General features: G+C 38.6%; 1 protein-coding gene across 1 annotated transcript in view; it reads right to left on the bottom strand.

The window, feature by feature from the left end:
• elovl6 (ELOVL fatty acid elongase 6) overlaps nucleotides 1-11,616 on the bottom strand; it is a 39,276-nt gene extending 27,660 nt beyond the window's left edge. The window contains exon 1 of the mRNA XM_061724879.1: nucleotides 11,373-11,616. Within this exon, the coding sequence (XP_061580863.1) occupies nucleotides 11,373-11,455 (83 nt within the window). The 5' untranslated portion in view covers nucleotides 11,456-11,616. The remainder of the gene's footprint in view (nucleotides 1-11,372) is intronic.
• Between the last annotated feature and the right edge of the window lie 1,949 nt (nucleotides 11,617-13,565).

Raw genomic sequence — 13,565 nt, 5'->3', positions numbered from 1 at the left:
AATATGAACATTTCTGCATTTGTAGACGCTAGAAAGTACCGGGATAGCCAGATTTACAAAAAGGTGTGCGAAAAGCTGCGCGAAGCAGGATTTGTACGAACGCCAGACCAGATCAAGCTCTGCTGGAAGACGCTGAAAAAGGCGAACTACAGGGCCGAGAAACAAAACGGTACCAGCGGGTCCGATTATCCGCCGTGCTGCTGTTATTGTTGTTGTGGATTTGGATACAGGAAGAAGAAGCGGAAATGACAGGAATTGCGTCATGACGTTCTCCGTGCGTCGCTGGTTTGATCCAGATATCTCAAATGATTAATCACCATGTATACCGGGATAACCCTGTTTGCTCACGCATGGAAACAGATTATTCCCAATGTTTCAGTAACCGGAATATTGACCTTAACCCCAATTTTGACTGCATCTCAGTAAATCTTTGGCTCATAACCCAGAGAAGAGGAGTGTAGTGAGTGCGGTAAATGTGACTTATAATCAGGTGTAGCACGCTCCAAACCAATAACCTCAATGACATCGTTCATCTCTCTTCACTGACAAGCAACATAACTGAAGGCTCTGTAGAAGGAACTGCTATTTTCTTGATTTGACTCTGAGCATTTTCTTGACAGGCCGATGAAATATGAAAGTGACACCCGAGCGCAGCGACACTTTAGGCAGAAATAAATTCCTGAGACCACATCTCCATCTCATCAGTCACGAGAAGGAGAACAGACAGGCCATCATCGAGCCTGAAGTGGATTCTGGGTTAACGCGGTCAGGGCTGATCAGCGTCACCGCGCGCTGCTCTTATTAAAATGGCAGCAGCCTCCAGAACAAGACTTTGTACATTTAACTTTATAGCCATCAAGAGGAAACACGTACAACGCGAGCAATGTGGAGCATGAGGTACTGACTTCTTCTGAAAAATCAAATTCAACACTTTTAAGTGTTATTTTTGTCGCCTTTCATTTGATTTAGTTTTAAAATTCTCACATTTTAATAGCCACCAAATATGTCACTTTTATCACAAGCTGTATATTCCCAAATATATGAAACAAATAAGGGCACTGATATGTGTTTTTACTCATTTTGCTAATAAGCAAAGAACGTATTAAACCTCCACTCCCACATCTTTTGCACTGCTGTAAATTATGCATCCTTTGCTAGTTACTTGACTTTAATACTGGGATCTGAAAATGTGTGAATATGAATTTATAATTTTCAAAACATATTTATATATTAAAAAAAAAAAAAAGGAAAAACTTAAAAAGATGTGTTTAATTAAGCCTCCATGATATCTATTGGACTTCTGTATTCAAGAGCAGGAGAAGCTACTCTTGGAGTGAACAAGTAACATGATACAAGGAGGAAAGAGATTTATCTCCTGGACTTATCAGGTCCCAGTAACCCGACTCCCTCAAGCCTTGTCAGTGAGCTGTGATCAAGCGTGTCCAGGTAAATAATGCAAATGAAAACAAAGGAAACGTGCACAAACAACTTTCACCATTCATAATTCCACATTACTTTCAATTTCAGATCAAGTGCAACGCTGCGATGAGCAGAGCAGCTGAATCCTAAATAGTGGAAATAAAAGATTCACCCCACGACAAAGCTCTTATTGTTCATTCTCACTGACATGCAGGGACTCTGTAGTTGGGACGAAATCCTGTTGGCGCAGCCCTGCAGACTGATAACAAGCGAAGCAAAGACCAGGGACAATCCGATCTACACCGGAGACTTTTCATGAACCGAAAACACAGATTGCAGGCAGCCTGCATAGTAATGAGGGACAGTGACACCGAAGGTTCGTAAAGTCGCAATGCAAACATGTCTCAAATTCACTGGTGAACATCGTCCAAGCCCAAGAACCGGCATGTCATTTGCACTGATAATAATTGATTAATACATGTCTGATAATGAATTAATTGTCATACTGATAGCACCAAATGCCCCACTGTGAGTTACAGTCTACCTAAATAATGCTACAGTAAATATCACCAGCAGTATTGTGCAAGTCATGCTGTTCTTAAAGACTCGCCTTTAGAGTTAAGTGGCCTGCTGGAGCTACTGTCTGGTGAAGACAGGCAAGTCGCCAATAAGGTTATGATCTCTGTATGAAATTAAATAAACTACCATCACTGTCTTGCAAACACTAGATGCAATTACCTAAGATTGGTGTTCAAATATTGCATGACATGGAAACACATTTCCACCTATTACCCTATAACCTACTGTACGAGATATTTTTTAAACAGCCCCCTCCAATGTTAATTTGAAGATTAACATATAGCTGTGCCTCAGTAGGAAGAGAGTATGATATCGGCCACGGTTAAATGAAGTTTTTAAATTCGGAATTAATTATTCCGAATTAAATAATTCAGAATTAAACTATTTTCCTTCGAGTTAAATGGAAATAGTTATTCCGAATTGAGGTTTGGAAAACACGTTTGATTGGCTTTATCCAATTCCTCTTCAGGTCTGGGGGTTGGGAAGGTTCTGATTGGATAGGGGGGCGGATGGAAGTTACGTCTACCGGAAGAAAAACAAACTTAGCTGCTTAGCCGCTACAACTTTGAAAAGCTCACAATTTTTATGTTTCCTACCATCTGTTCTTTTAATTATTTCCAGGTCCTCCAAGCTATTTATTAAATAAATGGTCTCTGCTCTTGACCACCGTTTACTGCGTGCTGCCATCTTGAAACTTTGTTTGGAAAACAAGCCCAGCGCGGAATATAAGCGTCATGGCGACAGACGGGCGAGGGAACGAGCAGCGCAGAAAGACCGGAATTAATTTAAAGAGGAATGAGTGTATATGATCGCAGAATTATTTTATTCGGATTTTAAATCAGAATAAACCAGCCACTTACTTCGGAATTAAGTTTAATTCGGAATGGCCATTTTCATTCGGTCATTTTTACTCATTTTAAAAATCGGATTTAATTTTAATTCTGAATTAAAGAGGAATTCAACTTCCCATGTAAACACACTCATTGTTCTTAATAACACTGGATTTATAACCACTTTTAAAAAGACCAAAAAAAACAACAACATTTTTTTGTGGCATATTCTTTGGTTTTTATTAGGCAGAGTATTAAAAACCATCAAAGTTCCCAGCACAGCAACAGCAGAGCTTTAAGGAAGCCAGGGCCAGATTACAGTCAGTCAGCAAACAAAGCAGGAAGTCACAGAAATTTAAAAAAAAATGTAATTTACAGATTTCTTCACAGAGATTAGGTCCCCTAATACAAACTACAAACGTCCACACAGCCCCACTGGAAGCAGTAATTACTGAAATGTATACAAAAAGTACATTTTTTGCTGAAATAACTCATTTATGTGCGTGACGGATATTTCAACTGATGGATGGTTTTTTAACCTCATTCCTGCCGTTATGCTTGGTGTTTTCATCCCGTCTGTTAAAAGCCCGCTGCCCCAAAATGTCCTGTACATAAGGAGAAACAAGGGAAATGTTAATAGAGAGCTGAAATTCAAAAAAACACCCTCCCAACTGTCTTCAGACATGATTGGAAGGGATCACTTTGGTATCAGTATGTTGTTTTGATTCTGAAATGTATGTCCTTATGATATAAGATTAAAAAGTTTAGCAACAACTTACATTATTTCAACTCTATATAGTGCACTACTTTACTGGCAAAGTATTAATGATTTCTATTGATTAAATAAATAATCCACTCAAATCAGCAGTCATTTGCTGTGTCTTACTACGTGTTAAATAACATATTGTCATTAAAACATGTACTACAAAGACACCATTAAGTTTCTATTGGTTTCAACTACATGTAGTAAAATCCAAACTTAATCAAATGTGCTTTACCTGATCAGGGATCATCCTCCTCTTCTCATAATCAGCTTCGTATTTGTAGAAATTGCTGTTAACGGTCATCATCGTTCAATCTACTGGCCTTTTTGTGTCACAAAAACATCCTGGCTCCATCCAGGGACAGACACAGGACCAGCGGGGGCATCCTGGGTATTTGCAGTGGATTGTTTGGGTTCTGCGTGTTCCCCGGTAATGTCTATGACTCAGGTTTGATCCTTCACATCCTCTGAATGCTCAGACCGACTGAGATGGGGGAAGATCTGCAGGCCAGGTTCACTGCTGTTGCTAAGCAGTTTTCTTCTTTTTCCTTTTTTTCTTTTCCCAGGGCATCAGATTATTAATTAACAGATCTTTCTGGGGTAAATTCAATGAAAGATCTATCTTTACTATCCTTTTCCCTTATTTATTGCCTTCCTTTTCCACCAGAATTGACCTTCTTGACTAGAGATGCACCGATCAGGATTTTGAGGGCCGTTCACCGATCTCCAAAAGAAGTATCTGCCGATCACGGATCACAGCGTGAAATAAATTTGTCAATATTGTTATCTCATGTACAGATCACTGACACTGTATTATTAGGTATAAAAAGTGGGAGATGAGAAAGTATGAATCATGAATTGACCACTGTTTTATTTCAGCCTGATATGCAATATTTCACCCTCAGTCTAGAGACTCTTAGAGACGACTTAGACTCAGCTTACAATGAATAAATGTACAGTAGCTTACTAGTTTAAGCTTTCTTGTGGTAATAATTATGTACAACACAACATGTGTACCAACACAGACAGCAGTAGATATTTCACTCTCTTAGGCCCTTTTTCCCCGTAGCAAAAACAGTGGTGTTTTCATGCATTTTGGCCGTTCGTTTACACGAAAACGAAGCTCAAAGTCACCAAAAACGATAATTTCTGAAAACTCCGGCCAAAGTGGAGATTTGCAAAAACTCTGTCTTCACGTTTGCTTGTAAACAGAGGGAAACGGACATTTAGGCTTCAGAACGTCACATTATGCAACAGAAACATCACCAGCGTCATGAGTGCGACCTGTGTTTACAATTTGTTTGGCCACGTCAATATTTTCTTGTATTTTACCTGTTTTATATTCTAACGTCACACTTAAAAGTAACTCCACTTCTCTGTCACTCCAAACGAAAGACTTTCGTTCATCTTGGAAGAAACTGGAAGCTACTTGTGTCACTTGTTTTTTTCCAGGATTCTGATTAGCTAGCATGACTTTATGCTTCTCGTTACACTGCCCCCTGTAGGTTTGGCTGCTCATAGCACCTTAACAGCGTATTTATGCGGGTTCGTGTAAATGATGGTATTTTTCAAAACGTAGAGGGGGAAATATCTTTATTTTAAATTTATATATATTTATATAAATATTTATATTTTTGTAAATACTACAGCTATGTGTAGACGTGGCCTTAGAGATGATAAAAGTTGTTAACTATAAACCTTAGCTTTTCTGTGGAAAGAGGAATGAATCTTAAAATAAAAATGAATTATGTATTATTAAGCTTTGTGAAAGCTTTAGCGATAGCATCCGCCGCGTGTGAGAAAACTCTTCACACTAGAATCCAAATGTCACCCGTGAAGCGACTGACACGACTGTCGTCCTGCGCGAGGCTTTGGATGTATATAGTTTAGTAAAACGCTGGCGGACATTCATCAGTGAAATATTTACGACGCAGCAGCGCGCACCGCGGATCCAAGCAGCTAACGACGTGGCTAAACCTGACGACAAACGGCTGATGATCAAGGCTTATGAATCCATTACCTTACGATGTAGTTCTTTATTTTTCTTGCTGTTGTTTATAGGTCTCTGTTTCAGCTGAGTTAGCGGCATTGCTCCTTTTGTCTCTGCCTTAGCGGCAGCAACTTTGGAAACTCAATAATATACTCCTTCGTGTGAGAAACTTTCAAATGTCTTATCAGCTTTGTTGTGTTGAAATTCTTTTGTAACATTCATCATCGCGGTATTTCCTCTGCACACATCTTGCAAACTGAATATTTGTTGTCCTATTCAGACATTGTAAAGCTCCCATGCCGGCGACCCCGGTCACCCGCCCCTTAGGTCTGAGATGTGGGAACACACGTGCCGGCGGCGGGTTTTGTTGTAAACGTCAGATCGGCCTGCTTTGAACTATTATTTTGAGAACGCCGATCAAAACCGATAGGGGCATTTCGGCCGATACCGATCAGTTGCCAATCGATCGGTGCATCTCTAAAAGTTTTGACTCATAGTACTTGTCTTCTTGTTTTTTTTTTATTTCCTGTAGCATTTCCTGTAGTGCAGCTCCATCAGGTAGATGGGTAACTCAACCCCAGCCACTATAGGACGGTATCTAACCGTATATTTCGTGCGCCTTATAATACGGAAAATACGGTAACAAATCTTTCTGGGGTAAATTCAATGCAAGATCTATCTTTACTATCCTTTTCCTTTATTTCTTGCCTTCCTTTTTCACCAGAATTGACCATCTTGACCAACATTTTAGCCAAACAACAAAAGAAGTCAACAACCAACCAGGTTGTGGATACAATAATCCAGGATAATACGTAAGATTTTTACAGCCTTTGAGCCTGGCCTTAACGAAGATATTGATTTCATTTGTTTCCTATGAATCTTGGTGTATAGGTCGTTTAGGTTTATATGTCTATTGGTACATCTGACTGTATAATGTAGCCTACGGCTTCCCTGTCATCGGTATAGTCTTGCTTGCTATGCAGCCTTCACCTTGTGGTCATGGCTACGGTAGCCTATTTTAATTATATGCCGTCCTTTGTCGGCTTGTCATGTTCTTTCCTTTTGATTTTGGTTTCATATTGTGTAGTGTTTTTTTCTTTTTCAGACCTGTCTTTACACAGGTTGTAGACATGTTTTGCTCATATGTACGGCGCTTTCTTTGTGTACTATATGGATGTTTTATTCCAAATTTTTATTGGTTGTGATGAGTATAACTCCCCATACCACCATATCACCTGTGTTTTCGCCTTGATGAGTGATTGTTTTCACCTGTGCTCATTACCACACCTGTGGTTATTTATATGGGTTCCTTTCCTCTGTATTGCTTTTGCCCTGATAGGCTGAAACATGTTGGCAGCCCTCGTTCTAATAAAGGCTTTTTTATCTTTTTATCCAGCTCGTCTCGAGTGCCTTGATCTTTAGCTTCTGTTTAAGATTTTTAACTAATAATTTGTTACCAAGCGACACTTTCTGCAATGAAATACATTCCAGTGTTTTTTTAAGTGTTGGACTAAATTATTATTAAATGCATTTCATATTACGTGTACATTTAAACTTCCCTCACGGACTTTAGCCCTGAGGGATAAAAACATGCCACTGTTACTTCTCCTCTGTGCACGATAAATGTAATAAACAAGCTATCAGAGCCCGTCTCCCGGTGGTAACTGCCTCCGACGGCCATGTGCGCCGGCCCTGTGTGACACACACACTACAGGAGCAGCACGGATCGGCACAGATCAGCTGCAACCTGATTGGCTAATGCTCTGTCAGCAGACATCAGAAGATGCATGTTATTGGTTAGTTGTCAGTACCAGGGTATGGACAGCTCCTACACACTGCAACCACGCTGTCTGCCTCTCTCTCTCACTCACTCACACTCACACATTCATTTCAATGACTGAGAATGAAACTAAAAAGAGTCAGTGACTCCATAAATTACATTTAGGGGGAAATTGTTTTATGAGAAATATGGCTGCTTTCTCCACCAGATTAATGTGACGAAAAGGTCAGATGAACAGTTTTTTTACTCACTGTTTGCTGCTTTTTTTTTTACAAACCCAGATCCACTGCATGCATAATGAAGCTCGTGCCAACTTTATACGCATGACTCATTTCATTTTGCCTACCGCCGTTTCTTGATCAACCTGAAATGGACCTTGACAACATTGACCCTCCGGTGAGGCCATGCTTGGATGGACCAGCACATGGCCTGCGAAAAAAGGAATGCCCCGCTGCACAAAATTACAAAGCAATATTTACATAACGCAGTATTAACAGTGAAATGTCAGCTGACAACATTCCAGGTTGTCCAGAGCCTGACAGACGCCGCCCTGGGCAAACACTAACGCTTTAAAATTGCATTCCCATCTTAAGTCAACATCCAACTGTCATTTCAATCAGGTGTCACGGTATTTAGTCCACTGAGTTGTTTACTAAATGATAATAAATAACTTTCTATGTATTCATTGTTCCTTGTTTTACTCTAGTTTTGCATATTGATAACATTAGGGACCATTGAGTGTATATCTGTATTGTTTGAATGTAGTTTAGTCAAATTAAGCTGTCTTACATGTGCTTTAGATATACATTTGGGCTTATGTGAGAGGGGATTCTCCTTTTTATAGTAACAAGGCATGAAACAGTCTGACATTATAAACTATATGCTGTCACAACTTTAATATATTTGCTTAATCATGTTTTGTTTTACACCAGTTTGTGTTGATAATCTCTGGAGTGACCCTTTATTCTCTGGTGATTTATGATAACTTGAAATATTCCTTTAATTCCTTATTATCTTGATATTTTACCATAGAAACTTGCATATATTGATTGATCAACCAACATGTCATTTTCTGTGGCAAAATATTTAGATAAAAATGAATAGTATCTTTAAAATAACATGCAATCTCCTGTAAAATTACTTACTTACACCTTTTCAAAATGTATATCAGCTGAAGCCTACTGATCTGTTAGTTCCTATGAAGCTCCCAGACCCCTGAGGTTCATCTGGATCTGGTTTGTTGTGGTTCCCAAGAACCAGAACCAGCAAGGTGAGGCAGCGTTCAGTTATTCTGCTCCTCACCGGTGGAACAAACTTCCTGTAGACCTGAGGTCTGCTCCAACTGTCAGCTCCTTTAAATCAGGCCTAAAAACATTACTGTTTACTGAAGCGTACTCATAAGGGTCAAAGACGTGACGCTTACTTTTTCTGTCCGATGGAACTTTTTACCTAATAATAAACATAAAAATGAATAAAAAATATAACATGTATGTCTAATACGTTCCTTCGACATGTGCCCACTCTTATTCTATTTAAACATGTTGGTTATTGGTCATTTTCTGCCATCTGAAGTGTGAAAACATCATGTGGGGTGACCGTCCGGCCTTGACTTCTGTTTGGACAACTGGTTTTAAATCACATTAAAACCATTTAAAAATAATGCTTGCCCTATTGGGCATACTTTCAAACTTGTTTTAGATTTATTGACAAAGTTATGGAACATTTGTACACACATTTCAATCATAATACACAAACTAATCTTGTCCGAATATGTTCATTGTCTGAATTATCATCTGGGGTGACCATGAAAAAAATACAATTGAGGGACTTTAATATTGACAATCATCTCAAAGAGGATGTTGCATCAGCCAGTTACTCTATGAGGGTCCCAGAGAGACAACCTGCAGGTCAGTAGTCTTTCTCTCCTTTACAAATAAATCCTCTTTCTAACTGCTGCAGTGTATACGTCACATTTTGATATCATGTGGGGTAACCACCCTAAAACTGTAAATAATTAGTTTTATTTGCAAATCTATATTTTGAAGGTACATTTGTTAGTGATATGTGGTGAGAAGTAGCTAGCTTAGATCATATAGCTAACTGTTAGCCTGTTATATTTGATTAAACTTGAAAGCATCATGTGGGGTGACCACCTGTCATGTGGGGTAACCAACAAATAGCAATTCTGTATCAAATTCAAAATTGAATGTCTATCAGTTTTGGTTCAAATATGAATTATTGGTATAGCATGCATAAGTGGATACACCTTGTACACATTTTAAATCAGTTTTATGAATTTTAGAGTAAGTAAGAGGGTGACACTGCCATTATGGATAGAATGTATTTAAAAATGGTTTTTAATGGTTTTTTCTGGTTGGTAGAGGATGGCAATGCCCAGGACTGTCACTTAGGTAGGAGCACGGGGTGGTAAAAATGGGGAAAAAAAACAGGATAAAAAAAATGAGGAAGAAAAAAAAAAAGAAAAAAACGTTTTTTAAAAAATGAAAGGAAACATGTGTCTATCTTTCTTGAAAAGTTAATTTAATTACTGATACTTATTAAAATATACATTTTGTTATGGAAATCTATTAATTTTGAGATAAATTACGGTCGCCCCAAATGAGGCCTTATACGTCTTTGACCCATAAATTAAATACTTACCTGCTGTACTGTACTGCCCTTACTTTTTAACAACTTGTGCTTTGTATTATTTTACCTCTTTTCTCGTCATTTTATTTGTTATTTAAGCATACTCTTAAATTAAATACTTTTTGAAAACCATGCAAAGTTACGGATAAGCCCTGAATGCAGGCATTGTAACGTAGAATTGTCAAATTGGTTTGATTCACCGCACGAATCGGCACAGATTACTTTCTAATACTGTATTTGACCCGTTCTTTGTACGTTTTGACCGTATAGAAACATAATTCTCGTCAGTTGTGTGAAATAAGACCTGGAAACAGGCATTGTGGCATAGAATTGTCAAATTGGTTTAATTCACCATACAAATTGTTACCGATTACTTTTGTAATACTTTATTTGACCCGGTCTTTGTACGTTTTGACCGTATAGAAATGTAATTCTTGCCATTGTAAGAATGAGATGTACCTGCTGTACTCTACTGCCCTCACTTTTCAGCAACTTGTGCTTTTGATTATTTTACCTCTTTTCTTATCATTTTATTTGTTATTTACTGTTTAATGCCGCTTTTAATGTTGATGTAAAGCACTTTGAATTACCTTGTGTTGAATTGTGCTATACAAATAAACTTGCCTTGCCTAAACCTGAAATGTTTATTGTGAATTTGAAGTCATGTTTATACTTTTCTTATACTGTTTTATACTTTTCTTATCATTTTATTTTATTTTATTTGTTATTTACTGTTTAATGCCGCTTTTAATGTTGATGTAAAGCACTTTGAATTACCTTGTGTTGAATTGTGCTATACAAATAAACTTGCCTTGCCTAAAATAACATGCAATCTCCTGTAAAATGACTTACTTACACCTCTACTTTTCAAAATGCATAGTCTACTTCAACTGATCAGGATGAGGTAATGTCTTTTTATTTATTTTTTTAAAGAAAGCATGCAATGATTGAGCATGTGTCAGCATATGGTCAATATTCAGACTACTGGCCCAGTGACGGGGTGGATGAAGCCTCTGGAGGATGGATGACCTTTACACCATCAGCGAGGTATAAATAAGAATAAATCACAAACAACAAGGACGAACCCCTGCGTGAAGGATGAGGCGGCAGCAGCAACGTGTCTAGACTGCAGAAACACATTATTCTCACACATTATTCTCACGCGGCGCAAAAAGGCCCGTGTGATTGTTTTATCCAGTCATTAGCAGATGATGGCAGATTCCCTGATATAACAGGATATAGCGAGCTTTAATCCCATGTGCGCAGTAACAGCCTCCGGTGCACATTTAAACACAAAGAAACGAATGCGCGCTGGGAAACTCGGGTTTATCTTAAGAGAGGATTAAACAGTTGCAGCCTTACCAGTTCTCCTGCATCCACCGGATGGCTTCTTCCTCGTTAAACTGTCTCTCAAATTCATATTCTTGCAGCGCTAAGACCGACATGCTCGTTGCGCTGTGTTTCCGCCTCACGCCGCTGAAACAAGACGGTACCAGGAGGACGAGGTGCTTTTGGTTTGAGAGTGTTTTTTATATCCCTCTCAGCCCTGGACTGGCATCGGTCGGCGGGTGATAGGACCTCGCGGGTGGCTGGGCGGCTGTACGCGAGCAGCTCGGCGTCGCGGCGCTTTGATGCTCCGCCGCCGCCAGCGCAGCCTACGCCCCTCTTCCTGAGCGGGGGAGCCCCGGGTCCTAGCGCCCGGCCCGGTTACTTCCTGCCTGGCAACAGCTTCAGTTCTCCCGATATAGAAATATGGCGTCTATGTTTTGGTTTGTTTGACTGTTTCTGAATAAAGTGAAAATATATATTATGAGAAATATATAGACATATATATATACACATATACATATGTATATATAAACACATACACATATAGGCTACATATGTGTATACTGTATACAGGACTGTCTCAGAAAATTTGAATATAGTGATAAAGTTCTTTATTTTATGTAGGCTAATGCAATTAAAAAAACAAAAATGTCTTACATTCTGGATTCATTACAAATCAACTGAAATATTGCAAGCCTTTTATTATTTTAATATTGCTGATTATGGCTTACAATTTAAGATTAAGATTCCCAGAATATTCTAATTTTTGAAAAAAAAAAAATTGAAATAGGATATTTGAGTTTTCTTAAGCTGTAAGCCATGATCAGCAATATTAAAATAATAAAAGGCTTGCAATATTTCAGTTGATTTGTAATGAATCCAGAATGTATGACATTTTTGCATTACAGAAAATAAAGGACTTTATCACAATATTCTAATTTTCTGAGACAGTCCTGCATATATATATATATATATATATATATATATATATATATATATATATATATATATATATATGAAATTAAGTAGTTTACCCACTACTGCAGAACAGTTACAGTTCATGGCACTTTCATAATGAATCATTTATCCTGTTCAATTACAGTGGGAACTCTAATCATGGCATATTCTGATATGTTAGAAAGTGTTTATCCAACCATGTGTGTATTATTTCAGTAATAGTTTGTCCAAGAAAGCAAATCATCCATTTCCAGGTTTGCGTCAATAAGGAAGTAAGATTGTTGACACTTGTATGGAACAGATTAGTGCTCAGGCTCTTCCAGTGTTTGTCTGTGGAGCTGAAGGCTGCATGTGTCCACGTTCACATCCCTGTGCAACTGATCAACAGGCGTGGCTCAAACCTGTTCAAGGAGAGGTTTTTACCCATAGTCAATTAGACAACTAACCAACTAAAATCTAACTTCCACATCCCATACTCCAGTGGTGTTCATTCCAGGTCCCAGAGAGCCACTGTCCTGCATGTTTTAGATGTCTCCCTGCTTCAACACACCTGCCACAAACGAGTTCTGTAGGCCTTGATGACAAGTTGCTGATCACCACTAATTTGAATCAGGTGTGTTGATGCAGAGAAACATCTAAAACATGCAGCACTGAGGCTCTTGAGGACCAGGAATGAAGACGCTGCCATACTCCATTAAAAGGGTAGAAACACAACACTTTAGTTCCTCAAGTGACGACAGGAGGCTGGCTTCAAAATCCAGTCAATTTCCACGGACTCCAATGTTAAAATGTTCAAGTTTACGGCAGAAGTAAACATATTTATAGCCTGGTTCGAAAAGGGGTTGTTGTCTCCATGAATTAGCTGAAGGAATTGGTAGCCAGGGCTAACTTTGATTGTTTTTCTGGCCTGATTATTCCACCCATTCACAACATGGCACCGTGCAGTACCAGGAAAAAGGTTTCAAAACCACTCGTCTGAGAAACTGTGGATGACATAATAGACCATCTGTCCAGTCAAAGTCATGGTTTTATACCATCTATGCCAAAAAACAAAAACAAAAGACAAAATGTTAACACAATATGCCTAGTGTAATTATAATACTGAAGAGAATTGGGAATTACATTTATTTTATTCAATTTCCTAAACCCAAACCAGACAGACCTAATGTGAATTAAGACCACAGGACTTAAGACTTGAATCTCTGATCTACGAGTTTGGAAGGTTATATTTGCCGTTGCATTGCGTGCTTTGATTAGCACATTTCCATT

Source organism: Cololabis saira, chromosome 7 (genome assembly GCF_033807715.1).
Source record: "Cololabis saira isolate AMF1-May2022 chromosome 7, fColSai1.1, whole genome shotgun sequence".
Taxonomy (NCBI): Eukaryota; Metazoa; Chordata; class Actinopteri; order Beloniformes; family Belonidae; genus Cololabis; species Cololabis saira.
The sequence above is the reverse complement of the archived record's forward strand: the minus strand, read 5'-3'. Positions and strand labels throughout refer to the sequence as shown.